This window comes from Mirounga angustirostris, unplaced genomic scaffold, assembly GCF_029215605.1.
Source record: "Mirounga angustirostris isolate CCGP_5_RB_7025 unplaced genomic scaffold, mMirAng1.0.hap1 SCAF_4, whole genome shotgun sequence".
In the NCBI taxonomy this organism is placed as follows: Eukaryota; Metazoa; Chordata; class Mammalia; order Carnivora; family Phocidae; genus Mirounga; species Mirounga angustirostris.
The window spans coordinates 25,425,462-25,452,485 of NW_026991712.1; the positions used below are offsets into that span (position 1 = coordinate 25,425,462).

The following is a 27,024-nucleotide window of genomic DNA, read 5'->3' on the forward strand; positions in this document are numbered from 1 at the left end:
CACAGAAATAAGGATGACCCCTAACTTTCTCCTTTTTAACAACTGGGAAAGTGGTGGTGTTGGTTACTAAAGATATCAGAGACTGGGGAAAAACATGAAGTCCAGTTTGGACATGGTAAATTTCAGACGCCTGGGCATTGAAATGAAGGTGTGAAATAGGCAGTTGGTTGTATAAATAAGATGCTCAGAGAAGAGATTTGGGTTGGAGAGAATAGTGAGAGGTGTCAGCATATAAGCAGACACCATCCTCATTACTCATATTTTGATGACCAAGGCCCTTGGCCCAAGAGAGCCTTTTCCACAATAGGAAGCAACGTTTTTAGCTCCAGATATTTCTTTTTTCTAACCTCTGATAAGTTATTTTATTATGTGTTTCATTTTCTCAGAGTTTTGTAATGTCATGGAAATTATTACAATTTCCGTAGTGGTGAGAAGCAGCCTGGCATAGTGGAAAAAAATAATTCACCTCACATCAAAACTTACATCTACCATTTATTAACGGTGTAACTTTGGTCAAGCTGCTGAATGTCTCTGAGCATCTGTTTTACTCATCCTCTGTGAAAACAGAGGACTAAAAATAGCCTCAGTACCAATAGAATAGGTGTGTGCATATTTTATTTTGAGGAATCTAACCTCAAATGTATCACAATAAAAAAATGATAAGGCAATTGTTAATTTAAGGGTTACGAAATAATACTAAGTTGTTAATACCCAACTATGGTTATAGCAGTTATTCCACCCATATTGCATGCACTTAGGTACTAGAAATATCCTATCTATAATATCCATACCACTGTGAGAGTAAATTTACTTCTGATTAGCATGATGAGTCATAATCAATATTCAATATCTATTGAAAATTGAAAATGAGAAATGACTTATTACAGTCTGAAAATTAAATGGTTAATTAACCTCTTTATAGCTAAGTAATTTCAGATTACAGTATCTTTAATATTGGCTGTGTTTAAGATTGTGGGGATTTTGATAATTCTACATATTATTACAAATGAAAACAAGACATTATGTTAAGTGCCGTCTCAGGAATATGCAGTTTCTGAAATGGTCAGCAGAGAGCCTCAGTAAGGCTACTATGGATAAATTTCCTCAGCTTCTATAGCGAGTAATGATTAAATAGTAATAATTACAATTGCAAAGTAATTGAAACGATTATTTAGTTTAGCTAGGAAAGGTGCTTAGTAATGAGTTAAGATGTAGTAATGTGGTTTTTTTTTCATGGAAAAAAAAAACAACCCAAAACCCTTACCTGAATTAATGTGTGAATTGGAAGAAAAAGAAGGGGAGATTTATAAGTATCATTCAAGGTCACCCAGCTAATACATGGTAAAGCTAAATGGGAATCCCTGCTGATCCCAACTCCAGGTCCACATGGTAATCACCACACAATAATGGATTGCAGGACATGTTGATCTTTTTATAGATATTGTAAAAATAAATAAGTATTCATGTATTGATTATTTCAGCATTAATTTATTCATTTATACTCTCCTTTATATGAGAACAACTATTTGTTAAGAGTTTATATGTTTACCAAATATAGACATGTGACACCAATGCTGAGACCTCCTATGGTGTTGTGTTCACTTTTATGTAAAAACAATCTCTGTTTATTCTGTCTACAAAGAACAAAAAAAAATAAATCAGATAATTAAATTATTGAATATGGTTATAATGTATAATTATTAAGGCTATATTGTAAAACAATTATATGCTTAATTTTTACAATTTATTTCTAGAAAAATAGAGTATAACATAATCTGTGCATATTATGGCCAAATATATTTTTCTCTGCATTTTCCAGGTAAAATTGGTTTTTCCTCTTTTTGCATTTCACATGGCCCTTTTCATATGACACTACTATCACCTAGTTTAATATACGTATTATAATCTGTATATTTCCATAGCAGAAGCCTGAGTGTAAGTTCATCTTGATGATTATCTCTGCATAGTATAATAATGCCTGTTGGTGTTTTTTTGTGTGTGTGTGTGTGTGGTGAATTATTGTAATTTAAAGTTTTTCTATAGTAAATTTGCATTATTTTTATAGACATAATGTGTGTGTTTTATATATATATATATATATATATATATATAAACCAAGAAATAAACTAATGTGTGTATGTATATATATACCAAGTAATAATCAAATTAATATTTATAACATTGCTAAACTGCTTATAAATGCTTATCCCTTGTATTCTCTGATTCCCAGAGGACCCCTATCTGGTACATAAGGCAAATATTATTGTCACTTCATTTAATCAATTAAGTGTTTACTGGCACTTATTATGTTCTATACTCTAGGCTAAAATGTAATAATGGACAAAACAGACATGGTCTGTGCCCTCATGGAACTTACAGGTAAAGAAAATTGTGCCACAAAGGAGTTAAAATACTTACCTGAGGTCACACAATCAGAGTGCAGGACCTGAGCTAGATTTCAGATCTCTAAACCACTTTACTGGAATTTGTAGGAGCAGTCTTAAACAAGCAGATTGGAAATTACTATATAAGAAGAGTGAGCTTAAATTGTGGGTGTTATTACTGCTAGAGAGATTTAAGGCTTTCTGCAGTAGGAAATAAGTCATGATACATTTCCGTGTATGGGAATAACTTGAACTGACTAATAGGAAACTGGTTTACCATTGGTATAAGACTTTCTTTTCTCTGGGGGGAAACTCCTAGCTAATTCCATTGTCACTAGTGTCCTTTTGCTCTCTGTTTCATTTCAGCTTTGATTCTGTTGTCATAAACTGTATTAAATATGTAGTTAGATTATAATTTAACTATGTAAGCATATATAGTTAATACATATATTAACTATAGATAAATATAACTATATATGTAGTTAAATTTTATAATATTATAAAAATATAATCTTGGTCATGCCATTTAACTTTTGTGAAAGCCTTCCATGTGCCCCAATGATTGTGGACTAGAATTTAAAGTAATCAATAGTGTTTACAGTCTGGTCCCAATATATCTTTAGAGTTTTGTATCCATTTGTCTACATAACCATATGTTCTAAACTCTGTTCCCTTCAATCTGCTTTTCTTGCCCAAACAAGTCATATGTATTCATGCCTCCTGGTTTTGCAAGTGGTCCCATTTCTGAATGCCTTTTATCCCATCTTAACCAGATGAGCTCTTATGAATAACTTAAAAACTGGTTCAAATATATTTTTCTCTGCATTTTTCAGGTAAAATTGTTTTTTCCTCTTTTTGCGTTTCATATGGCCCTTTTCATATGACACTACTATCACCTAGTATGATAATCAAATATTCAATAGAGTCTCTTCCACTAGAAAGTTTGTGTCTACAGAGCAGAGAGCAATTTTGGAAAGCCATGGCACCATGCTGAGCACACAGAAATCCAGTAACTGAGTAATAATGAATGAATGGAGAAAATATTAATAATTTGCGGAGTACAGAGATAAGCAATATATGTGTGGGAGTTAAGGAAGTGTCTGTTCTCTCATCTCTTCTGTCTACATTCTGAACCAATTGGAAAGTAGTCACAAGAGTCATAATGGATCAAACTATTAGCTCTATTATGCTAAAGCTGGAAAGGAGACTGCAGGGAGCCTAGGAGCTGGATTCAGACTTCCCTTTTCAGCCCCTCTCGCACATACCTGCTCATCATTAAAAGGAACAGGTGGAAAAGACAAGTGGTCTCCTTTAGGGCCAGAGCCTCTCCAGTGAGTTTGCTCCGAGGGAAAAAAAAAGAGTGGGAGAGGAGTACAGAAATAGTTGGCAGACAAGTAGCTCAAGGGACAGAGGCAAAAAAAGGATTATCCTGCAGGTAAGCAATTAGATAAGCCTCCTACAGAATGCGAAAGGGACTGAAATTTCTCGCCATAACTTATGAGAGGGGGGCATTTCCTAATAAATGCCTCCTTGTGGTGGCAGGAAATGCAGTCAGCTGTGCAATAGTGAGCTCCCCTCTTCCACTTACCCAGAATGAGTCCTTAAATGACCCCTCCTTAAAAAAATAGTGTTGCTCATCTAAAACTAATGATGTAATGTATGGGGATTAACATAAGAATAAAAAATTAAAAAAAAATAGTGTTGCTATGGGGCGCCTGGGTGCCTCAGTTGATAAGCGTCTGCCTTCAGCTCAGGTCATGATCCCAGAGTCCTGGGATCAAGCCCCGCATTGGGGTCCCTGCTCCACGGGAAACCTGCTTCTCCCTCTCCCACGCCCCTTGCTTGTGTTCCTTCTCTTGCTGTGACTCTCTCTGTCAAATAAATAAAATCTTTAAAAAAAATAGAGTTGCTAGATTTAGCAAAAAAACAAATAAACCCAACAAAACACACACAAAAAACACACAAAACAACGCAGGATACCCATTCATTACCTGAGACACGCTTATACTAAATAATTATTCATTGATGGACTGAAATTCAAATTTAACTGGGCTTTCTGTAATTTATCTGGCAATCCTATTGAAAAGAGAAAATCATCATCATCACTGATATGTTTATTTTTTCTAGCCCACAAATTCCACTTGAAGGCTCAGTTCCAAAGCTCTTTTTAAATTCTAATACCAAGATTTTTAGAGTAAAGCTCCTTACTAGTCTGTGTTCCAGATACTTCACAATCTTGTGATTTTTCCTAAAATACAAAATCATTAACAAGCACCTGAAGCTTGACAATCACAAGAATAGTAAGGATTCTTGATTCTTGGAGTGGGGGGACTGTGGAGAACTGAGAGTATTGTGGGAAGTAGCTCTTTTTTTTAAAAAAAGATTTTATTTATCTGACAGAGAGCGTGAGAGGGAACACAAGCAGGGGGAGTGGGAGAGGTATAAGCAGGGAGCCCAATGCAGGGCTCGATCCCAGAACCCTGGGATCATGACCTGAGCCGAAGGCAAACGCTTAAGGACTGAGCCACCCAGGTGCCCCATTAGTAGTTCTCAGTACTAAGGATTTTTTTAAATTTTATTTTATTGTATTATGTTAATCACCATACATTACCTCATTAGTTTTTGATGTAGTGTTCCATGATTCATTGTTTGCGTATAACACTCAGTGTTCCATTCAATACATGCCCTCTTTAATACCCATCACCAGGCTAACCCCTCCCTCCACTCACCTCCCCCCTAGAACCCCCAGTTTGTTTCTCAGAGTCCATAGTGTCTCATGGTTCAACTCGTCCCTCCAATTTTTCACCCCCTTCATTTAAAAAAAAAAAAAAGTACTAAGTATTTTTTTAAGAAAAAAATATACAAAGCAATTGCTCAATACCTTTTACAGAGATAATATATAAAACATATAAGGACAATCATTGAATACCCTAATCTCTTGATGTCAGTGATGTGGAGACATGATGACCTGTAATTACGTGGAAGGGACTAGGGCAGGAGAGAAGTAGGTGAGAGAAAGCAGGGAGCAACTGGAGATGAAGGAAAGTTCTAAAACTTTTAATTTCATTAATACCTATTTTATAATACCAACATTTTTTCATTCAGTCTAACAATGCAAAATCTACTTGATTGCAAGGTATGTATAAGCCACTGTGAATGATTATAGCAGTGGTTGAATTACAGAGGGCCACTGAAATTTATGACATCAATGTTAACTATCATTTTTCATTATATTTAATAGAATTCATTTTTAAAAATTTTATTTGAGAGAGAGCATGAGACAGAGCATGTGTGTGAGAGACAGCAATAGAGAGAGAGAGAGAAAGAGAGAGAGAGCACAAGCAGTGGGGAGGGGCAGAGGGAGAAGCAGACTCCTGGCCAAGCAGGGAACCTGAAGCAGGATTCGACGCCAGGACTCCAGGATCACGACCTGAGCCGAAAGAAGACGCTTAACCAACTGAGCCACCTAGGCACCCGATAGAATTCATTTTTATAGAAGTTTTAGGTTCATAGCAAAATAGAGCAGAAAGTAGTTTCCAAATACCCCTTGCACCCGCATACAGTTTTCCCTATTTTTTGAGTCAACAGTGTATTATACATGTTAGATTATACATTTCATATATGCTTTTAAAACTGCAATTAATAGTTCAGTACAAAATTTAAATATATGCAGCAGTGGTTTTCAGGCACAGAATTTGGGAAGAATTGGAATGATATTTTCCCTAACATATAGTGAATATTATGTACCATGATAGTGGAATATTTTTTTTCTATTTTGCTGCCATTTTGATTGAATTTTATTACAATGAACAGCTTTAATAAGTATGATATTGCTAATTGGAAACAGTAATATTTAAAATAGGTTTATAACTTATATTTTCTTGAAGTCCTTAAAACCTAAATGATTACTTTGCTCCTAATAGAGCTCCAAGATCATCTAATATTGCCCATAAAATATCTGAAGCATCTGCCTAAGAACCACTGTTCTGGAGTGGTACATCGGGTACAATGGAAAATACATTGACACAAAGTCCATCGTTTACATTAGAGTTCACTCTTGGTGAGCATCCTGTGGGTTTTGACAAATGTATAATGGCATGTATCCACTATTATAGTATTACACAGAGTAGTTCACTGCCCAAAAACTCCTCTGTGTTTTGCCTATTCATTTTTCCCTCCCCTGCAATATTTTCTTTTTCTTTTTTCATTCACATATTGAACACTTCCTTTGTGTGCAATGATGTGTTCTGTAAAAAAATGGAAAAAAATATATGATTTCATAGTTTCAGAAATACATGGCATTGTTGAAAATTACATTTGAATATTACAGTAATATATTTTACATATTTTAACACAGCTTTATGCATGTTTATGGTATGATTAACTTTTGCATATGGTAACTCAAAGGCATATTGGCAGTATCCATTGCCATTTCATCATGTGAAATGCTCTCTCCTGTATAGTTACAACCAAGTTTAAAGTAATGTATTATTGTGGGTAGCTTGTTTTCAAAGACAGGGGGTTCTTGGTCCAATGAAATTCCGTTTTTCTTCAATTTATAGAAATTAACAGGCATCCTATCCTACAATTTTAATGTTGTTTATGTTTCTCCAGATTCAGAATGTGAAACACTGTGTACATTCCACTTAATTTAAATTAGTGAGATTTAAATGCAGGTAGATCCAACATATTTGCTAATTGAATGACTCTAGATCCTCTAGAACAGTACGTATTTATTTATAAATATGTTTATCCTTATTTATAAATACAATTACATATTTAAAAATATATCACCCAAAACCTTAGATTTAGGATTATACAGGGCTTTTATCTATCTATAACCTGGTGTCCCATATGTTTAGTAAGTGATATCCACTTTATAAGTTTCTCATTTTTCAATTGATATTTTAGGTCTAGGTATGGAGTTTTAAAAGATTAACACATTGAATGTTACTTTATCCTCACACACATTTAAAATAAAAGACTTTTAAATGCCAGAAAGTTACAAGAATATAGATAATGGGGGAGGACTAAAACCGAACAATATTTTGGGAGCTAGTGATCAGATGAATTGGTGGTAACAGACTCAGAAGTCACCAGAAGGGTGAATCCTAATTCACTAGTGGGGAAAGCCAAGAAGCAATCTAATTTATACCTCAGAATGTCCAGAAGTTCTCATGAATTGGTAGCACCAGGTATCCTGAAAAGAGGCAGTGAAAGTCATGCTTAAAACAAGATTAGTTGAAAATCCGATTCAGAAGCAGTGACAGGACCAAAAACATGAGCTTGGCAACTTCCATTTCTGTACCCTAACTGAATGTGGAAAGTTTATTCCTTAAAAGGGGTAAAACAGACTCTGGGTGGTAAGTCTTAGATACAGTTGAAAAGAAAGATCCAATACAAAAAACTAGGTAGATTAAGTGAATGTTTCTATACAAAATTTTGACACCCCTCCTCCACACATACATTATTCATCACTTAACTCACAGAAAACTGGCAGCCAGCTCTGTATTCTACAAGATGACAAAAGATTCTTTTATGCAGGATATAAACAGCCCAAAAGGAAGTACTTACAGATACTGACTTAGTTGATGTCTCAGCAAAACAGTCAAGGAAATTATAGTGTAGTCTACAGCTATCAAGTACCACACATGTACTCAAAGCATCTATTCAGCTCTTAAATAGTTGTAAATATTAGCAGACAAACAAAAACAGTTCTAACTTTTGAAGAAGTTCTCTAGCATAGATGCTAAAGTCCCAAACAAAGAGGACATAACAGTTTAAAAGAAACAGACTCTATGTAAGCAAAAAGAAAACTTCAAAAATGAACAAACATAAAAAACAATTTGAGTGTTTTCTAAAAGATATAAAACATGAACATATTACAGAAAAAGAATAAGGAAATATTCTTAGAAATTTTTAAGAAAGGAAATAAAAATGAAAAAGTTAATAGATTTAAAGGCAAATTTGATGAAAACTTCAGAGAAAGAAGGGGAAAACAATATAGGAATTAGGAAGGAAGATATAAAGTAGTAGCAGTAGCAATTATAATTAGAGGAGCAGTCCAATAGGGCCTTCATATAAGTCATTCTTAAAAGAAATCACTGAGGGGCGCCTGGGTGGCTCAGTTGGTTAAGCGACTGCCTTCAGCTCAGGTCATGATCCCAGAGTCCTGGGATCGAGTCCCGCATCGGGCTCCCTGCTCTGCGGGGAGCCTGCTTCTCCCTTTCCCACTCCCCCTGCTTGTGTTTCCTCTCTCGCTGTGTCTCTCTCTGTCAAATAAATAAATAAAATCTTTAAAAAAAAAAAAAAAGAGATCACTGATAAAATGAAGGGGAAAAAAAATCATCCAAAATTTTTTTTTTTCTAAAGCAGAGGACATGAGTTGAGTTTCCATATATTAAAAGGGCCCAAGAAGTTTCCAGAATAATTGATGAAAATGTCTTCCTGGTCAAATAACACAAAACTATAAACCCTATCATGATATACAAATATACATATTTTTAGCAAGAGAAATAGGGAGAAACAATCTCAAAATCAAAGTGACAAAATTCAGAATAGTATTGGTTTTCAAAACATCAACACTGTCTTGCTTGGCTTGCAAACCCTAATGTAAATGGTTTCCATACTGGAATTCTATACCCATCTAAACTATCATGGAGATTGAGCATAATATGAAGACATTTATAGGTGTGCATTATTTGTCTCTTAAGCACACATTCTTAGGAAGCTACTGGTGTTTCATTATAACAAAGAGAACATTATGGGATGTAGAAAAGACAGGATCCAATGAAGATGACAGTTGAATGGAATTACCAAAATAATTCCTGGTACTAGAAACATACACTAGACATCAACTTGCCCAGATGGAGATTGGAATGTTCTGAAAGCTTTTCTTCATTGAGTTGATTTTGAATGCTTGATGTATCTGAATGTTTGGGAAGAAATTCAGACAACAGGCAAAGAGTTTTAAGTTGAGATTTTACTCAACCTGAAATAAATAAAAAAATAAGAGAAGGGAAATTATTAACTCTAGGGATAACAAAGTTATTCAAGACATAAAAGTAATCAGCATAATGCATAACTTTGTTAAGAATGTTAAGAATAGCATTTGCATAGTTATAATGTTTAACAATATTTCAACCAAAATTGTATGAAAAGTATATGTTAGGAGGGGAATAGTTTGGGGTGTTAAAAGAGAGTAAATCTCTCTTTTCCATTGTGAGGAGATAATTTATATGCTTTGAAAAACAAATATCAGGAAATAGCTACATAAACTTATATTTGAAGAGACAGATTTCAAATGAATGAGTTGAAAATAAACTTGCAATGGCTTCAAAGTCTTATATTGCCTGGCCCTGTTTTAACTCTCTGATCTCATTTCCTCCCAATTTCCACCTAAGTCCATCCACTCCAACTAAATTGGTCTCTTAGTATTCCATGAACACCCTACAAAGTCTATGCGTCAAGGTCTTTGTATTTGCAGTTTCTTTTCCTGAAGTACTTCCTCCCCAAATATCCTTAAGACTGGCTCCTCATCTGGTCAGATCTTAACTCAAATGTCACCATCTCAGTGAAATCTTTCCTAGCTAACACATGTAAAACTTCTACCTCCTCTTCTCATCCCCCTTCCTTGCTTTATATTTCTCCTTAACATTTATTGTCTAAGAATACTCTAGATTTTTTAGGTACTATTTATTATCTGTGTCCCCTCTCTACCACCCACTCACAAGTTTAGCTCACAAGCTCTATGAGGGAAGGGGTATGCATTGCTTACTGTTGTATCCGCAGTGCCTAGACCAATGCGCAGCATGCAGAAACTGCTTAACAAATCACCATTAGATAGTAAGTGAATAAAGGAATACATGAAAAGAATAAATTTAAAGCATGCAATGAAAAATCATTTCTAAATGTATATAATGGCAAAATTTAAAAGGCCATTTTTAAAAGCTAAAATAAAGATTAGTTTCTTTTTTTTAAGTGCACATGAATGTTTTAACCAAATATCCCCAAAACATGCATTGTCTCCCAAAACAGAAGTGAGGAAAAAAAGCAGCAATTCCATCTTATAGATGTTCTTCCATATGAGTTCATGTGATGTGTTTTAATTTTTCAAAAGTAAAAGTTAGGAAAGATGAGTTCTGAGATCTGCATATTTTCTCATCTGACATTTCTTGTAAGACTCCATTAATAGTTTCATTATGCAGAATTCAGTTATTGTCATTCAGAGTTTGGAGATATATGCCATTTTAGAGTTTGCATGCATAAATAAGCATATTATTAATAATCAATGGCAATTAGCACACAATGCACTTCCCCTTAAATTTAATTATATGCTTGATTAAGAGTGTTTGGGTACTTAATTAAAATAAGAAGGTCCAAATGATACTTAATTCTCACTTATATTCATATTACAATCCTAATATCTCTAGTCCTCACTCAAACCATGCATAGCTCCTATTAATTTTAATCAGAAGTATGCATGCTCACTGAATCAAGCCTGAAATGCAATTGGATAGGTCACATCAGGGAAAATTGTCTGCATTCTGACAGTATGGTATGAGGGAAGAGTCTAGCACAAGCAATTGAACAGAGATAATTGTCATAATTGGTTTCAATTAGTTTTTCATAGCTCTTGTGAAGTAATTTCTATTGTGCTATACCATGAGCCATAACCAGTAACAAAACTAGTTAGCGTGATTAGTAGATGTCAGTGCTTAAAAAGGTAAAATACATTCTAAATGTTAAGATCTCAGTGAAGATAAATGAAGAATAATGATGTAAATGCATTGTTGGGAAACCTTTGCCATTGTGAAATGGGATGTGGTTTGACTAGAATGAAATCAGACACATTCAATGAACTCAAGCCTCATAAATACATATTTTCTGAGGAGAATGAGTTCATGTGCAGATCTTTTAGTGTGAAACAAGTGACCATTAAATGAATGTGAAAATGTGGCGCTATCAAGAAACTCACAACATAGTTAAAATCATAGTGAGTTCCTATGAATTTGCTTAAGTGGCCCAAATAAATTTCAGTAAAGCCTATGGTACAAAAGAAGAAACTGAAGTAGGAAAAGTCTCTCTGGCCACACACTAGTAAATGGTACAGATAGGATTCAGAGCTGGGTTTCTTTGATTTCATTCCTAGAGCATTTTTCCCCCTTATATTTCATTTTCTGATGATAAGGTCAACTACAAGAATGCAAATTAACTGGAACAAGCCCCTTTATCTGTTTGTAGTTTTCCTGCACACCTTCAGAGCTGTTCCTGTAGGGAGGAAAGGTTGAGCATTACTCCGGAAGAATAAAATAGTCAGGATTCTTTGTATTCCTTGTCCAAGAAACTCTCAAGGCCCTGGTTTCCAATCCCCACCAGTCCTGTCCCTATAAAGATTATTGTCTCAAAATTTTCTTCAATATGGGACTCAGAATTTTTTTCTCAGAGGGAATTGAATTCCCACAGGGATTTGAAATAATTTGGACATATCATATTTTCCTAACTTTCCAGTTTTTGGAAATAAGCTAGTTCTTTAACCAAATAAATATCGAGAGCCCAGTATATCCGAATTAAAGACTTTGCGGTTTTAAAGATGCACTCTATGAACATACTATCTACTTTGATTATGGTCACCAATCAATCGACTACACAATGTTTACACATTAGAAGATAGAGAACATTGTGGAATTAAAAAGGAAAACAATAAAAGGTAAAATGAGATATCTTAAGACATTGGAATAAGTGATCGATGAATATAATAGAAAATAAAAATTTTTGGTTCAAGAGCAAAGGTGATCAACATGGACTGAAGAGTTTGGAGATCTTTATAGAGAAGGTAGGAATTGGTTTAGGTCTCTAAGGATAAAAATATTTGTATAGACAGAGAAGAGGTAGGAGCTATTTCAAATGTTGTACAAACCTGTGAAGCAAGAATACTTGTGAATTCCCTGTGAAGCAGGGAATATTTGACTGAAATAGAGTAGTTGAGCATAGGGAGATTTTGGAGAAATGTAAACGGATATGATTGTGGAGGATTTTGACCATCAGGTGGGAAATGGGACTTTCTTCTGTAAGCCAAATTGGAAGGATTATATGGAGGTATGTTGAAAGCATGAACCTATAAACTCTCCAACAGGGAGATACCTAAAAATGAGGCAGAATGATCAGATAAATTCTGTCAATCTCTACTTCACTCTCTAACTGAACATGTCAGGGAAAAGGGGTGCCTGCGTGGCTCAGTTGATTGAGCATCAAACTCTTGGTTTTGGCTCAGGTCATGATCTAAGGGTCATGAGATCGAGCCCTGCCTCTGGCCCTGAGCTCATTGCAGAGTCTGCTTATCCCTCTACCTCTGCTCCTCCCCTGATTTGCGTTCTTTTTCTCTCTCTCTAGATAAATAAATAAAATCTAAAAAAAAAAAAAGAAAGAAAGAAAAAAAAAGACAATGTCAGGGGGAAAAATAACACATTTCTGAGACCTTCTTATAGTGAATGTGAATTAAGTTCCACCAAGGATATGCACTGTTTGTGTGAGAGTGAAACCGGGAATTTAGGCGTAGGCAGCTTTCCTGCAGATTCTCACGGTGGGTTTTGTTACCCATGTTGCAATTTTATGTCACTCTCCAGCATTGTCCAGCTCCTATGGGTAAAAAACAGAACAAAACAAGAACAACAACAGCAAAACCCGTCTGTTTCTGCTGTTTGGAGGTTGATAGCAGGGTGGCAGTGACTCCAGGTAAACTTAATTCCCGGGTAGCTTCAAGGGACCAGTCCACTTATTGGGTTAATTCTGTATGAATCAAGAGGTCCAGCCTACAACCTGTTCCTAGAAACTATGTTAACTCCCTTTGTGCTTTAAAAAATGGTTTTTGTGTCTGGCATTGATGCAATATTTGTACTGGACGTGGTGTGTTAAAAGAAAAGCCTGCGACACGTGTTACTGCTTTGCGGTCAGGAGAGCATGGGCAGGCATGACGCACTGCACAGTGGGCGCCTGTCCTATGCATGGCACGTGTGGGGAGGCGCTTGCTGTGACAATGGGGAAGGCAGAGCACTGAGGCTCTAGTTCACAAGAATGGAGGTAAAGTTGTTAAGGCCGGTGCCTGTCTCTGGATGCCTTTGACAAGTTTGACAACCCAGACAAGAGCTGAGGCATATGTTGGCCAGTTTTAAAGAGAGATGGAAAGAAATAGAGTCTAAAATTTTGGTGACTTTTGGGTTGGAAAAGCCAATCGCTTCTGTACAGCAGGGGATAAGAAGGCTTATCAGAGTCTCTTAGTTTCTTAGTCAAAGGATGGAGGGCAGCCCCGGGGCCAAGATGAGATAAATCGTGTTGCATCCCTGCTCAATATTGCTTCAGATTACTCCAGGGTAGTCCCAATTAAAAAGAGAATGAGAGAGATGGAAAGCAGGTTGCGGGCAGGTGGAGAGTGGTCACTGGCACATGAAAATAACTGGAAACAAACCAATTCCTAATAAATTTTTGGAGGGAGTTTTAGCCAATAAATCCCAGAAGTCATCTTCAAATCCCTTTGATTGATCAGTTCTTAAGGCAATTTCAAGTACCAAACCTGCATTAGCAGATGCAAGATATAAGCCCTATGTACTCCTAAGGAGACTCTGCTCTCCCATACCCACTTCAAATTTTGCCACAGAGAATGTGGACAATAAAGAACTATTCAACAGGAAATGCCAGGGGACAGCGGAAGACACAGGACAAAGGAATGTCATCTGAAGAACAGTACCAGTGTCTTCCAGGGTGGGAGGATCTTCATAATGCCTGTCTAATATGTTCCATTTATTTTCATGACCATTGACTGTGGAATATTTCCTTTTCTTCCCTTATCCACACAGGGACATTTATTTTGACCACCCCTTTTCTGCTCTAACAGGTACTGATCCATGCGAAACTAGAATTGGGGGACCTTACTGGAGGGTAAAAAAAAAAGGCTATGCTTTTCCCAGAAACTTTGGAATTTGAATAGGATGTAGTAATGAGAAGGGGCTTTGTCAGTAAAGGAAAGGGAGGGAAAATTTCTTCCTCCCAGTGTCCTCTGTTTGAATTCAACGTTTCTGGAAATCCAATTCTACCAAGTTTATGTAAGGCCCAAGCAAATGATTGAGCAGGAAGATGGAAGAAATCTTGAGTCCCTGAAGACCTGAGGGCAGAGTCTGATCCTTCCTAGCCTCGACCAGTCAGAGTCACATAGAGGAATAACTGCTGTCTAGTTTAGCCATTTCATTATGGGGCCTTTTGGGCTACATTAGCATAACATTGACCCTAAGACAGATAAAGGCTCTCAAAAGTGTGACCCTAAGATTCATTTCTTAAGTTTCATTCTGTGTTTCCTCATATGCATGGCATTCCACTTAGACCATTTATTTTGCATATGACCCTTGACCATATCTTGTACATATCTCTCTCTTGCCTTTATTCATATGATTTATTTGACTCTTGACTCCTTTCCAACTAAAATCCTTCTCCTTTATTTCATACAGTATTCTTCCTTTTGTATAAATATATAACAGGTAACTTTTAAAAATTCAGCTACGGAGTCATTTTATTATTTAATTGCCAGAAGGTCATACTATACATGTTTTATGTTTCCAATTGAGTTATAAGTTTATAAGTTCCAAAAGACAGGCACAGTGTCCTATTTTTTTTATATCCCTTTGACATTTACACTTCAGGCTTCAGTAATTATTTGGTGATTGATTACTGAAACACAGTGGCATCTCTCACTCATATTGGATGAATATGTAATCCAGTAAATTATCCATAATCAGCTTAACACATTTTTTTAAAGAATTAAATTATCCAAAAGTCTTAATACAGATACTTGTCCCAGTTCTGTCATAGGAGAGGAGAGTCTATTCATATTTTTCTATTATTCTGAATCAATTTCTCAAATGCTACTCATCTAGATGCAGCGTCGTTCCATTTTTAGAAACTTTAAAGTGAGGATGGCTGCTAATATGCTTCCATTCTATATTTTTATTTCTTTTGCTTTGTTAAAATTCTGGTAGTTACACAGGCTATAGCTGGGTTTAAATAATAATTTTTTTATATGTATCATGACGTTTCCACCCACCTATTTTAATACATTGGTAGTTAGTTTACAAAATAAAAATACAATATTGTTTTTCATCAGTTCAGTTTAGGTGGTAAAATTTGTATTGTAAAACAAAAAACAAAAAACACAGATATTTGAAATTGAAAGGATGTTAATTGCCTCTTATTCACAGATCCAAAGTCCATATCCAGCAACTGCTAGTCTTGGATATGGTGCAGTGGATTTTCTCCCTTGTATCTGACCATTATCCTTGATTTGACTCTGAAAACTTTTACGTATGTTACCTTTGGGCCCCATACACCAATATCAAAACAGAATGATGTTACCTAGACAACATAAATTATTATGTTTGGTTTTACACTAACTGTTTTACTGCTTCACACTTCCTTCCCTTGGAAGTATAATCAGCCCACCCAAGGATTTACTTTAAAAAAATAGTGACAATAGATTTTTCTTCTGTTGATGTTTAAAATGCATTGTAATCTGTGTGTGTTCTCCCCTCATCCCAGCCAAATCAATGTAGTAATCTGTTTTCTTAGGCAGATGAACTGAGACAGTGTTGGTTTCCTCTCAGTTCTTCTCCAGCAGTCAATAGTTTGAATCTTTTTCATTAAGTTAAAATAATAACGATAAAAAATAATGAGTATTCGTCCTTTTGATTGCCAAATCTGAACCTCTCTGAAGCTTCAGGATAACTTTTTCAATGGCAAATGTGGCCTAATGTTTGCTCCATTTCCAGAATCCCAGTGAGGACTGTGGCATGACCAGCAGCTTAGGAAATATGTTCATGCTTAAGAACTGGTTTATAGAAGTTAATGAATTTTTCATAAAAAAACAGATTTAAATGGCACAATTATATAATTTGATCTATAAAATCACATGCAGCCAATGTGGCCCAGTGCTTATTATGACACAAGCTTAGTTCATGATGCGCCTATAGCTAGCTCTCTTCCAGTCTACTCGTTCCACTCTATTTTGTCTCTAGACATTTACTCCTACAAACTCTGTGTGGTGATCTTTTATGTTTTTCTATTAGAGGAAATAACTCAATTAACTGAGCAATCCTTTTTTGCTTGTCAACAGCATACCACAAAATGTGCTAAATTCTTAATACATAAAGATGAATTAGAGCCCTTATTCTCAAGATGCTCACAGTCTAGTGAGGAAGCAAATAAAAAAAAAAAATCATTCAGTCATATATATGGAAGTAAAAGTTCATGGAACAGGATAGGTGCAATAGCTGATTCAAAATATTCACAAAATGTTTGCTCATCCAGTCTCTAAGTGAATTCTCAAATGACACCATTTATACCCAATGTGAATGAAATGGCTTGGTATCTTTAATGAAAGCATATTTTGTACCACTAAAAAAGTTGGAAAATATATTATTTGGTTAAGTGCTTTTGAAGTCTCAGGATGAGAGGTACTAGGTGGTTCAACTTGATGTTATGTTCCCCTAAATTATTTTTTCCCCTAAATTATTTTTAATCATCTGGGAAATAAAACCTGAGATTAATTTTCTGTAAGAAGTACAAACCACCTGATTTTACTTCCCTTAGTAGATATAATTTTACAGTGTTTTAAAGCATTGTTAATTGATCTCAGCAGGATCATGCTTCATCTATTTGACTGAATAATTATGCAATTCTGTAGTCACGGTATCCGTTATCCTTTCATTCGATTTTCATTCCAATTTTCAAGGTCAGGTTTTCTTCTTGATATTTTGCTAAATATCTTGCCTTTCACAATTAACTATGTGCTCCTAACAAATTGGGGATTTTTTAAAAGCCAAAGTTATCGTAAAGTGTTTATTAGTATAAATCACTCCTCTTTTTCTAAATTGCATAGTAGATTTTTACTGAATTTCTCCAAGGAAAATATGATAAAAACTCTCTTCTCTTATAATCCTTGATATACACTCTCTTTCAAGATTTAAATTTTTTTCAAAAGTATTTGAAACTTTGTTTTTTAACTTATCTGGACTTTGTTAGGATGCAAGACATCAGATATCTTTTTATAATCACTGTGCTTCATATATGATACTAATAGATGAAAGAATTAATGGATCAATGACACCCATAAGGAAGTTTTGTGAATTTGGTTGTACAAATATCCTACCCGGAGTTGAATTACACCTTGAAATTCATTTATGATCTAGAGAGGAGTAATTGAATTTTACCTTTGACTAAATTACTGTTTTTTGACTAATTTTTAAGACATCAGGAATGATCTAATGTAGTTAATTAGCATTTATTGAAGACAGCCCTACCTCTAGTAGATCATAACCTAACCACACCTAATTTAGATGTCTCAAATGCAAAATTGATTATAATAAAAATAAACCTGCAATTTGTTGAGCTAATAATACCTGCCATGTATTGTGTGCTTGCTCAGCATATAAATGACTTCCATATATTGTTTTATATAGTCATATTAACAACCTTATAAAGTTGATATTATTATATACAAATAGTATGCATATAGTATTCTTGCCTCTCTTTTTAAAATTAACTTTCATGGTCCTATTTACCAATTAATCATCTTCAAGATTGAATTACTATTCAGTTAGTAAACTCACAAAGTACAAATCATACATACTTATGAAAATCTCTGCTCATATGTACATTTAGAATAGATTTCAGTTATTCACTCTGAATCATTCCCTTCTCTAGAGCTTATAGTATCTCCTTCAAAAACATTTAATGACAGAAATAGTTCCTTTTTCTAATCACGAACCTATGCATTGGTTATGTATTCACTAGATGAACCTGTCTTTGGCCAGCCCTTTTGGAATACTTTTTCCAATTCAGTTTATACCCTACCACACCCATAAAACCTTGCCAAATCTAATAACTATTACAGTATTTTGATTCTCACATTTCCAAATCTTAAATCTACTTAACTCTTTTTTTTTTTTAATCCAGCTCACTCCTTATCCTATTTCAGATCTCAGATTAAACCTGACTTTAGGAGGAAATTCTTCTCAGACCTCCTCTTAATCAAGACTAAGTTTTCTTAATTACATACTTTCATTATACTTGTATGCTTCCTTAATCCTGCTTGTCATATTCTAATTAATGTTATGTAATTACTTTTTTATTGACTTGGTCAATACCAAGTTGATAAATTCCATGAGGGCAGGACCATGTTTGTCATTTGCAAAGCTATATCCTCAGAGTACTGTCCCTATTAGCTGCTTAATAAACACTTATGAAATGAATATCTGTTTTTCATGGACAACAACATGCAATTGTGAAATAATCTAAGGCTTTTTTTTTTTTTTAACATTAGAGACATCTAGGCTTGAACTACAAATCTATTTATGAGTTGGGTAACTTTGGGAAAGTTACTTAATCTGAGTCTCCGTTTCGCTTCTGTACAACAGGGAAAGTCATATATGGCATTGGGTAATTTGTGAGATTTAAGTGGGAATATGAATGCCTAAGTGCCTAGAAAAGAGGATGACTCACAGCTGAGCTCAACAATTAAGGCTATTAACTTTTTCAAATTGTAAACTCAGAAGGCAAGGGAGGTGGTGTTACCATAACCCTCAAGAGCTTCTGATGAATAAATTAGTTACTAAATAATTTATAGTTATATTTCCTTTCAACTAATATAGAAGAGTGTCAATAACTTCCTACCTCCATTTGGATTATTTTTTATCTTGCATCTTCCTCAAGGAATTTTTTGCTTTATCAATAATCCCATACACTTTAGCGTGGTTTATGTTGCCAAAATGCCTTCATATTCTTTGCTGATAATTTTAATATCTCTGAGAAGAGAGGATAAATAAAATACATAAAATACATATATTTCTAGCAAAAAACAGATGAAGTTTAATTTGACTCCATCATTTGGACAGAGCAGTAAACTTATATAAAGGGTCTCTGACATTTTCGGAAACATTTTTTGAGTGTAAAATCTTCAGACTTGTTTTTCAGTAATTTTTTCAATTCACCAAACTACTTGAATATTTCTTTTTTTTTTTTTAAGATTTTATGTATTTATTTGAGAGAGAGCAAGCTAGAGAGAGAGCACAAATGGGGGGAGGGGGAGGAGGCAGAGGGAGAAGCAGGCTCCCTGCTGAGCTGGGAGCCAGATGGGGGACTCAATCTAGCACCCAGGGATCATGACCTGAGCCAAGGCAGATGCTTAACCAACTGAGCCACCCAGACGAACCCTTGATTATTTCTTTTTTTTTAAAAAAAATTTTAAAGATTTTATTTATTTATTTGACAGAGAGAAACACAGTGAGAGAAGGCACACAGGCAGGGGGAGTGGGAAAGGGAGAAGCAGGCTTCCCGCGGAGCAGGGAGTCTGATGCAAGGCTCGATCCCAGGACCCTGGGATCATGACCTGAGCTGAAGGCAGACGCTTAACGACTGAGCCACCCAGGTGCCCCTAGTATTTCTGTTTTATCCGCAAACACAATCTCATGGCACAGATCCCAAGAATAAATTCAAATAAGGCTGCAGTACAATTTTTGCTTTAAAAAATTGACCAGTACTCAAACAATAGTATCATGACAATAACTTTAAAGTACTCTCTCCAGAACACTCCAATCCCATTTTTTAATCTTTGCCTTATGGAATATCAGATGAGAATATGTCAGATTCTATAATTGTTTTATTTTAATCACTGAAACTTTTCAGTATGTATTTTAGTGTCATTTTTTGGTGAAAGATGATAACTGAGTCTGGTAATTTTGCCTTTTGGATGTAATTATTTGCTTCAGGAACACAGGGAAGTGATAAGCAGGGTGTTGTTATCTTGTAGATACATTTGGTGAATTAACATGAAAATTCTTTATTGCTTAAATATCTATTTTCCTTAAGAATGATTTTATAATAAACAAAATCACCACTTTGTAAATACCATGTATATTAATGATTAGTTTATAATCTGCTTTACTGAACATGGTAGACTGTGTCTTTATTTTCCCCTGCAATTCAAACTCTTGGTAGCTGGTAGAAACAATGCCTAAAAATTAGTCTAACTTAGCTAGTTCTAGACTGTCATATTAATTAATGAATTAATTTTAAAAGTTCAAATATGAAGCACTATTTTTTAAAAAATCAAGACTAAAAAGTGAATCAGAATATAGCATTTTTTGGTGGTGGGTTATATAATTCTTTCAGTTAATAACACATCTTTGGCTCTTTGTCTTAAAATGGACATAGCTTAGGGACAAGTCCCAAATTAAAGGGTTGGGAGAGGACAAAAAATGGAATCCATGCACAGTGGCTATAGAATTGGTATCTCTTAAATCTGAATGTGAAACATCTTTATAACTGTCTTTGTGGGTTACTCAGTCTATAGAGAATGATGGGTAGTTCTTATTTATGAAAGTCAAAAAACAAGGGCAATCCAAAGTAGGAATTTCCTGAAGGTGAGAACCAGGTATGTTTTAGAATTTTCTGAGTTTTATTTTGAAACAGCCTGACTTCTTATCTGTCTGTTGACTTAGAAATAAATCAGCCACAAGGCAGGCAATAGATTAGGTAATGTATTAAGGTTCCAACAGGTGTTGTTATTCATTCATTGACTCACTTCCTATGTTTTCCATTTTTGCTTTAGATACTTTGTTCTGCGTAATGTTTATTCATTTAAATCAAAGTTAAATCTGAGTATAAGAACTATTTAGAGTTTTCTTCTCTCTTTCCCTTCATTCCTCCACCTAACTGCTTCCTGTGAAATGATTTGAAAACTGCTTTTTCTCCTAGATATATAACTTTATGGTAATTGAAGTCTTGACCTTAATTACTTTTTAGGAGGTGAGAGGGAAAGAAGTGGATTGATTCTAAGGCCACAAGTGGTAGTTTCATTAAAAGAATTTCCTTTGTTATTACTATATTCAAGAGATTGAGTGCTAATTCATTTTATCAAAACTTACTAACCTCACCATCTCTTGCAGCAAACATCTCATCTTTCAATGAAATGAATTTCCCAAAAGAAAAAAAATTCAAAATAAACTGTACACTTCAAAAGTACTTTTAAAGAATTACTCAAAATTCACGGATAATAAATATGTCTTAAATTTTGCTGAAAATGAACTTATATGCCTTGGAGAAGTGAAATATTAGAGATCATTAACCTTGTCTACTGATATTTACAGTATTTTACAGATATTAGTTTATGCTGTATCTTTAAATGCAGAGGAAGCTTAAGGAAATTGCCTGTTATTTATAGAAACCATTGATACATAGTTAATATTAGTCAAGTTTTTTTCTTTTTTACTGCTTTAGGTTTCATACTCTAAAGTAATTGTCCTAAACTAAAAGTAAATGCTTTATTTCTCATATATGTAACTCAAGTTCTATATATCCTCAATATATTTTTCACTGATTAAACTGACTTCATTTGAAATTTATCACTTTTTTTTCCTTCACTATCTTTGAAACGTTTATACAGAAAAAATCATGTTCACTTAGGAAACACTCCCCAAAGTACTATAAACCTATTATGGGTAAAAATACAAAATTTCAGCTCCGTATACACTTCTTATTTATAAATGGCCATTGTTTTTGTGAAATTACCTCTCTATATTGATACTTACTGTCATTGAAATTTTCCACATTATAGTGGCTTATAGGTATTTGGCTTAATATTAAATAACATTGCATGGATCTTACTACATAAATGGGATGAATATCAAGGCAAAATGGAAACATACTTCATTTTTGTGTTGCAGTGGTTTTTTAGCTTTTTATTTTGCATTAATTTCAGACTTTCAGTTCCGTTGTGAAAATAGTAGAGTTCCCCTATACTCATCCAGCTTTCCATAATACTAGCTACTTATGTAACCATAGCATAATTGTCAAAAGTAGGAAATTAACATTTGTATAATACCATTAACTAAACTGTTGCCCACTCAAACTTGAATACCTTTTAGCTCAGTAATTCATTAGTTTGTATTTGTATTGACAATTATTTACAGTACGAAGTGATATAAAGATGACAGAAAATTTAGAAAATAATATTGGGAAAAATAATTCTTTCTTAACCTCATTAAGTTCTGTAAGTTTTGCTATTTCTATAGATTTTCTTTCCATTTCTTTTCATTTACAGTGAAATTGGATTTTTCTCTGAAATGAATATTATTTTTAAAAAAATCTCTTACATTTGTATACTTGTATACTTTTAGTATTATCTAATAAAATAAGGCAATATGTACAATATCCTAACATATCAATCTATTTAAAACTTCACAACTGTATGCACTTCTTATCATTATATTTTCAGGTTAAATAAATTGGGAATTCTAGCCCAATCTCTCCAACTTCAAAAATATTTCCATTTCATTACTGCACTATATTTTTCTTATTTAAGTGGGAAAAAAATTTCCACCCAAAATGTATACATATGTTGTCAGAGAAATGCTTCTGGTTTAGAGTTAAGCAGATGGATCAAAGTAATGGCATATTAATGAAACTTGATTTGCTTATTACTGTGTTAGTAGAATGTAACTTTGAAGAAGTCATGTAAATGGTATTACTCTTAGCTTTATGTCTGTAAAATAGGAGTAATGTTGATTTTTAAAATTGCTAGAAAGATTAAATAATATAAAATATTTAAATTTTTCTAATACAAAGAATGAAACCTAATACCTTTTTGGTAAAATTTAGTTCCTTTCCCATACTTCTGTGTTACATGTTTTGAGAAGGAAGACGTTTACTTTTATTGTGACACTTTTTGAAAGGAAAAGAGACATCTGTATCTACATATACTTTTTAAAATCTAGAACATTAAAATATGTATTAAAATAACTGTAAATTCTCCTTTTCTCCCCCTTTTATAGAATTGCAGAGTAGCTCTTGTGGAAACCCAGGAGTTCCACCCAAAGGTGTATTATATGGTACACGGTTTGACGTTGGGGACAAGATCCGCTACAGCTGTGTAACTGGGTATATTCTTGATGGCCATCCTCAACTCACCTGTATAGCCAATTCAGTGAATACAGCCTCATGGGATTTTCCTGTTCCCATCTGCAGAGGTAAAGAAAAAAATATTTATGTTTATGCTGATTGAATATTTGTTTGACACGATGAAAACATTTTAAAAGTAAGAGTTGTAATCTAACAGTATATTTGCAAAATATGTTTGGCATTTTATGCTTATTCCTTTTATAAGATTTGAAGATTAAAAGAAATATATATTTTTGTGTATATGTATACTACATGACTGTATACATATACTACCTGACAAGTTTAGAAAAAATGCTTGTCAAACAAGACAACATTACTTGCGAAATGAAACAGTACAATGTAACTCTATATACATATTTATGCATTGTACATAAATGTGTCTTTGTATTTATATTAGAAAAACATGAAATTTATGATTAGAAATTTAATTAGTCTGTCAAAGTCATAATTTCATTTACATTTTGAAGTATTGACTGAATCTGAATCTTTTAAAGATATCTGGTGGAAGACTTAGCTTGGGAATTTGTGAAATAAGAATGCTATATAGTTTATTTAATTGATACTGATAAAGATTATTTGTATTATGGAGAAAACAATAATACTCTAAGGTGGACAAAGTTTCAGAGTACAGTGCCTGAAGGATAGGACATGTTCAATGGAAGCTGAATTCATGGATGAATCTTGCCCACAGAAATTTTAGAGACCTTTATCGTTTTCTGTGAGCTTACTTTTCTAACAAAGAGAAAGATAAATGAGTTATATCTCTTTTATCTTTTGGCATTTGCTTCCTGAGTGAATGGGAGGTAGGAATGTCCAAGTGCTGATCTCAGTTACTTTGTATCTTCCTCTCCAACATGTGGCTCAAGTACATGCAGGAAAGTCCCTTGAAAATCAGACACAGCTTGCTTCTTATCTCTGCTTTGACAATGGCCATGGGAGTGACTCCTGGCAAATCATATCAACTCTTTGAGATTCATTTATCTCACTTAATCAATGAGAGAGAAAACAACAACCGCGTCTATTCCATTTGTTGTCAAGATGTTGCTGAAAAAAAAAAAAAAAGATTAAGGAAGAAAACCTATACCTGCCACTTAATAAAGTATCTGCCATGCTTGGCATTCTTTCAGTGTTGCTAGCTACCTTTGCTGTTACCGCAGCTTCTACTCACTGCTGCTTTGACTGCTGCTATTTCTGACTACTGTTAGCTACCATTTATTTGAACACTTATAACACACTTGGATGCTATAGCATACTAAGTAATTTATAATTATAGTCACTTTTAAATTTCATAACAAGACAAAACTGAAGTGCAAAAATTTTGGAATAACTCCTCAAGTTTACTCAGTAAATGTCAAGAACTATAAAGAGTCAGATTTTTACTCAACTTGCAAGTTAACAAATTTCTCTGCCACAGTTTCTTGGGTGATGAGAGAAGACCCCAGTTTTTTAGGTCAGAAACAGAGGAGAGTTTATTATTCACAGAAGTGTCACCAGCCAGAATATTAACATTTGTGCCAGTTCTCTAAGCCCTAATTTTCATAGACCGATATGAGGAATATGAGGTACCTGCACACATCGTAGGTGTTATTATAGGAGAAGAACCATGAGCCTAGGGAAATGGAATCCTTTGTAAATGAGCATGTCTGCCCTTTGCTGTGGAGGGCACCCCTATCTCTATCCCCCCAGGTTTATAGGCAAACTTGCCCTTTACTCTGGAGGAAGACACTGTCCTCTGAGACTATTTGTTGTATGAACATCTTTGAAAAGATAGTTTAGTACAAAGAGCAGAAGGACAGTTGGAATCTCTGCTTATAAGATGTGGAGAAATATTAGGGTCCATGGAGAAATTTCTCTCAATTTGGGGGGTGGTGTGGGGATGCTAGATTTGAACCCATCCCGTTTAGTTACAAAGCCTAAGCTGTTACCCTTTTGACACTTCACCAAAATAATTTGCATCTATCTTCAGAAGTATTTTATTATAAGAAAAGAAATGGAGTTTTAAACTTGAATCAGTCAAAAGACTATAATCTCTTTCAAAGCATAAAACTTCCAAAATCAAAAGGACTTACTAAAGTTCATAAAGCCAAGAAGCATTTTTAAAAGATTTCAGTGGAGCACTACCAATACTACCTGAATGTTACATCCTGTTGTTGGGTTCTTTCTTCATCTCAGTTCAGATAAGAATCTTTGGAAGCAAGATAAGGATGTGCCCCTTATTGACTAGGGCCTTTGAGCAAAAAGTATATTAATTTTGGAAACCATTTTTTTAGCTCTAATAGGATGAAGAGATAGAAATACAAACATCGCCCTAAAACTAATACTTCTATCTTGTCATTGCAGTTTTGTTTGTTTTCCCAGAGTGTGTACTCTATTTCTCACCCCGATATTTCTTCAGGCTTATTTCCTTTGACTTCCATTTTAACCTCTATGATTTTTATCTATCAAAAAAAATGATACCCACTATTTTTGGAAATTCTGCCTGCTCAACTTCAATCTGCCAAGCTTACCTTTTCTTCTCTCTAACAGTGATACCAGTGAATAAACTTACTCATTCACTCATCTATTTATTAGGGCCATATCCTGTGTAAAGCATTATTTTGTGTACTGAAAATCAAAAGATGATTAAAAAACAGGTCTTGCCTTTAAGAAGGCAGTTCTAGTGGGTCTGATCATTATGTAATCAGCTAATTACAATAATGTGTGATAATTGCTTTAATATCAGTATCTGTAGAGTGTTAGGCACCTTGATAAGGATGAGCTTAATTTCTCTCAGTTGAGTGAAAGAAATTTCAGGTAGGGACAACACTTTAAGAGAAGATTTCACAAAGGACTGGCTAAAAATAAAAACTGTATAGAGCAAGAATATTTTCAATGAGGCAATAATTTTCTTTCCTAGCCTTAAAAATAGTTCTGGTGCGTTACTAATATTCACTGGCTAAAGGTAGAGTCTATGAAGTCAGACTTCATAGAGCACATGATCTAATTTTCTAAGGAACAATTTATCTCCCATTAAGCATTTTTTTAAACTTAAAGAGTAGGGGAATAGAGTATTTGGATTTTGTGTGGTTGTCAAAAGAAAAGACTATTTAGACCATGGCCTCCCTCCTCTGCTCTTTGCCACTTGATAGCATACAGATTCTTGAATTTATAACTTTGCAGGGGGCTGATAACCCTGTAATGATCTGTTTATTGCTTTCCCTGGAGTTTACATAGTGTCTCTCCTTGTTGAAACCCTTGCTTTTAGAGAGTTCTTCTGTTGCTTCCTAACAATGATGGTTTAATTAAGAAAAACGAATGCCATATCAACCTAGAGGGTATGGTGCAAGGGTTTTTGTGTTTGTTCACAAGCAGGATGAATTTTATCAACACCATCTGCTAGTATTTGAAAAAGACAACTAACTGCTTGGTGCTGGGCTACACAATATTCTATAAAAAGTGAAAGTGAATTCCTATGCTGTAAGTCTAGATTGGAAATGCCTGGGACACGTACCTTTTCTGCACTCCCTCCTTTGATAGACATTTCTATGGCATTTATTCCCAGTGAGTTGTGATGTGGCCCCAGAGTCCTTCTCAACTCAGTGCTCCCAACATTCCTTACTAATTAAGAGCAGTTGGCAGACAAGGTAAAATGGATATGCTATTC

At 34.5% G+C, this 27,024-nt stretch overlaps 1 protein-coding gene across 3 annotated transcripts in view; it reads left to right on the forward strand.

The window, feature by feature from the left end:
* Positions 1–27,024, forward strand: part of CSMD3 (CUB and Sushi multiple domains 3) — a 1,202,189-nt gene that overhangs the window by 260,342 nt on the left and 914,823 nt on the right. For all 3 annotated transcript variants that reach the window (XM_045896021.3, XM_045896023.3, XM_045896024.3), the window contains exon 4: positions 23,255–23,449. In XM_045896021.3, the coding sequence (XP_045751977.1) occupies positions 23,255–23,449 (195 nt within the window). The remainder of the gene's footprint in view (positions 1–23,254; positions 23,450–27,024) is intronic.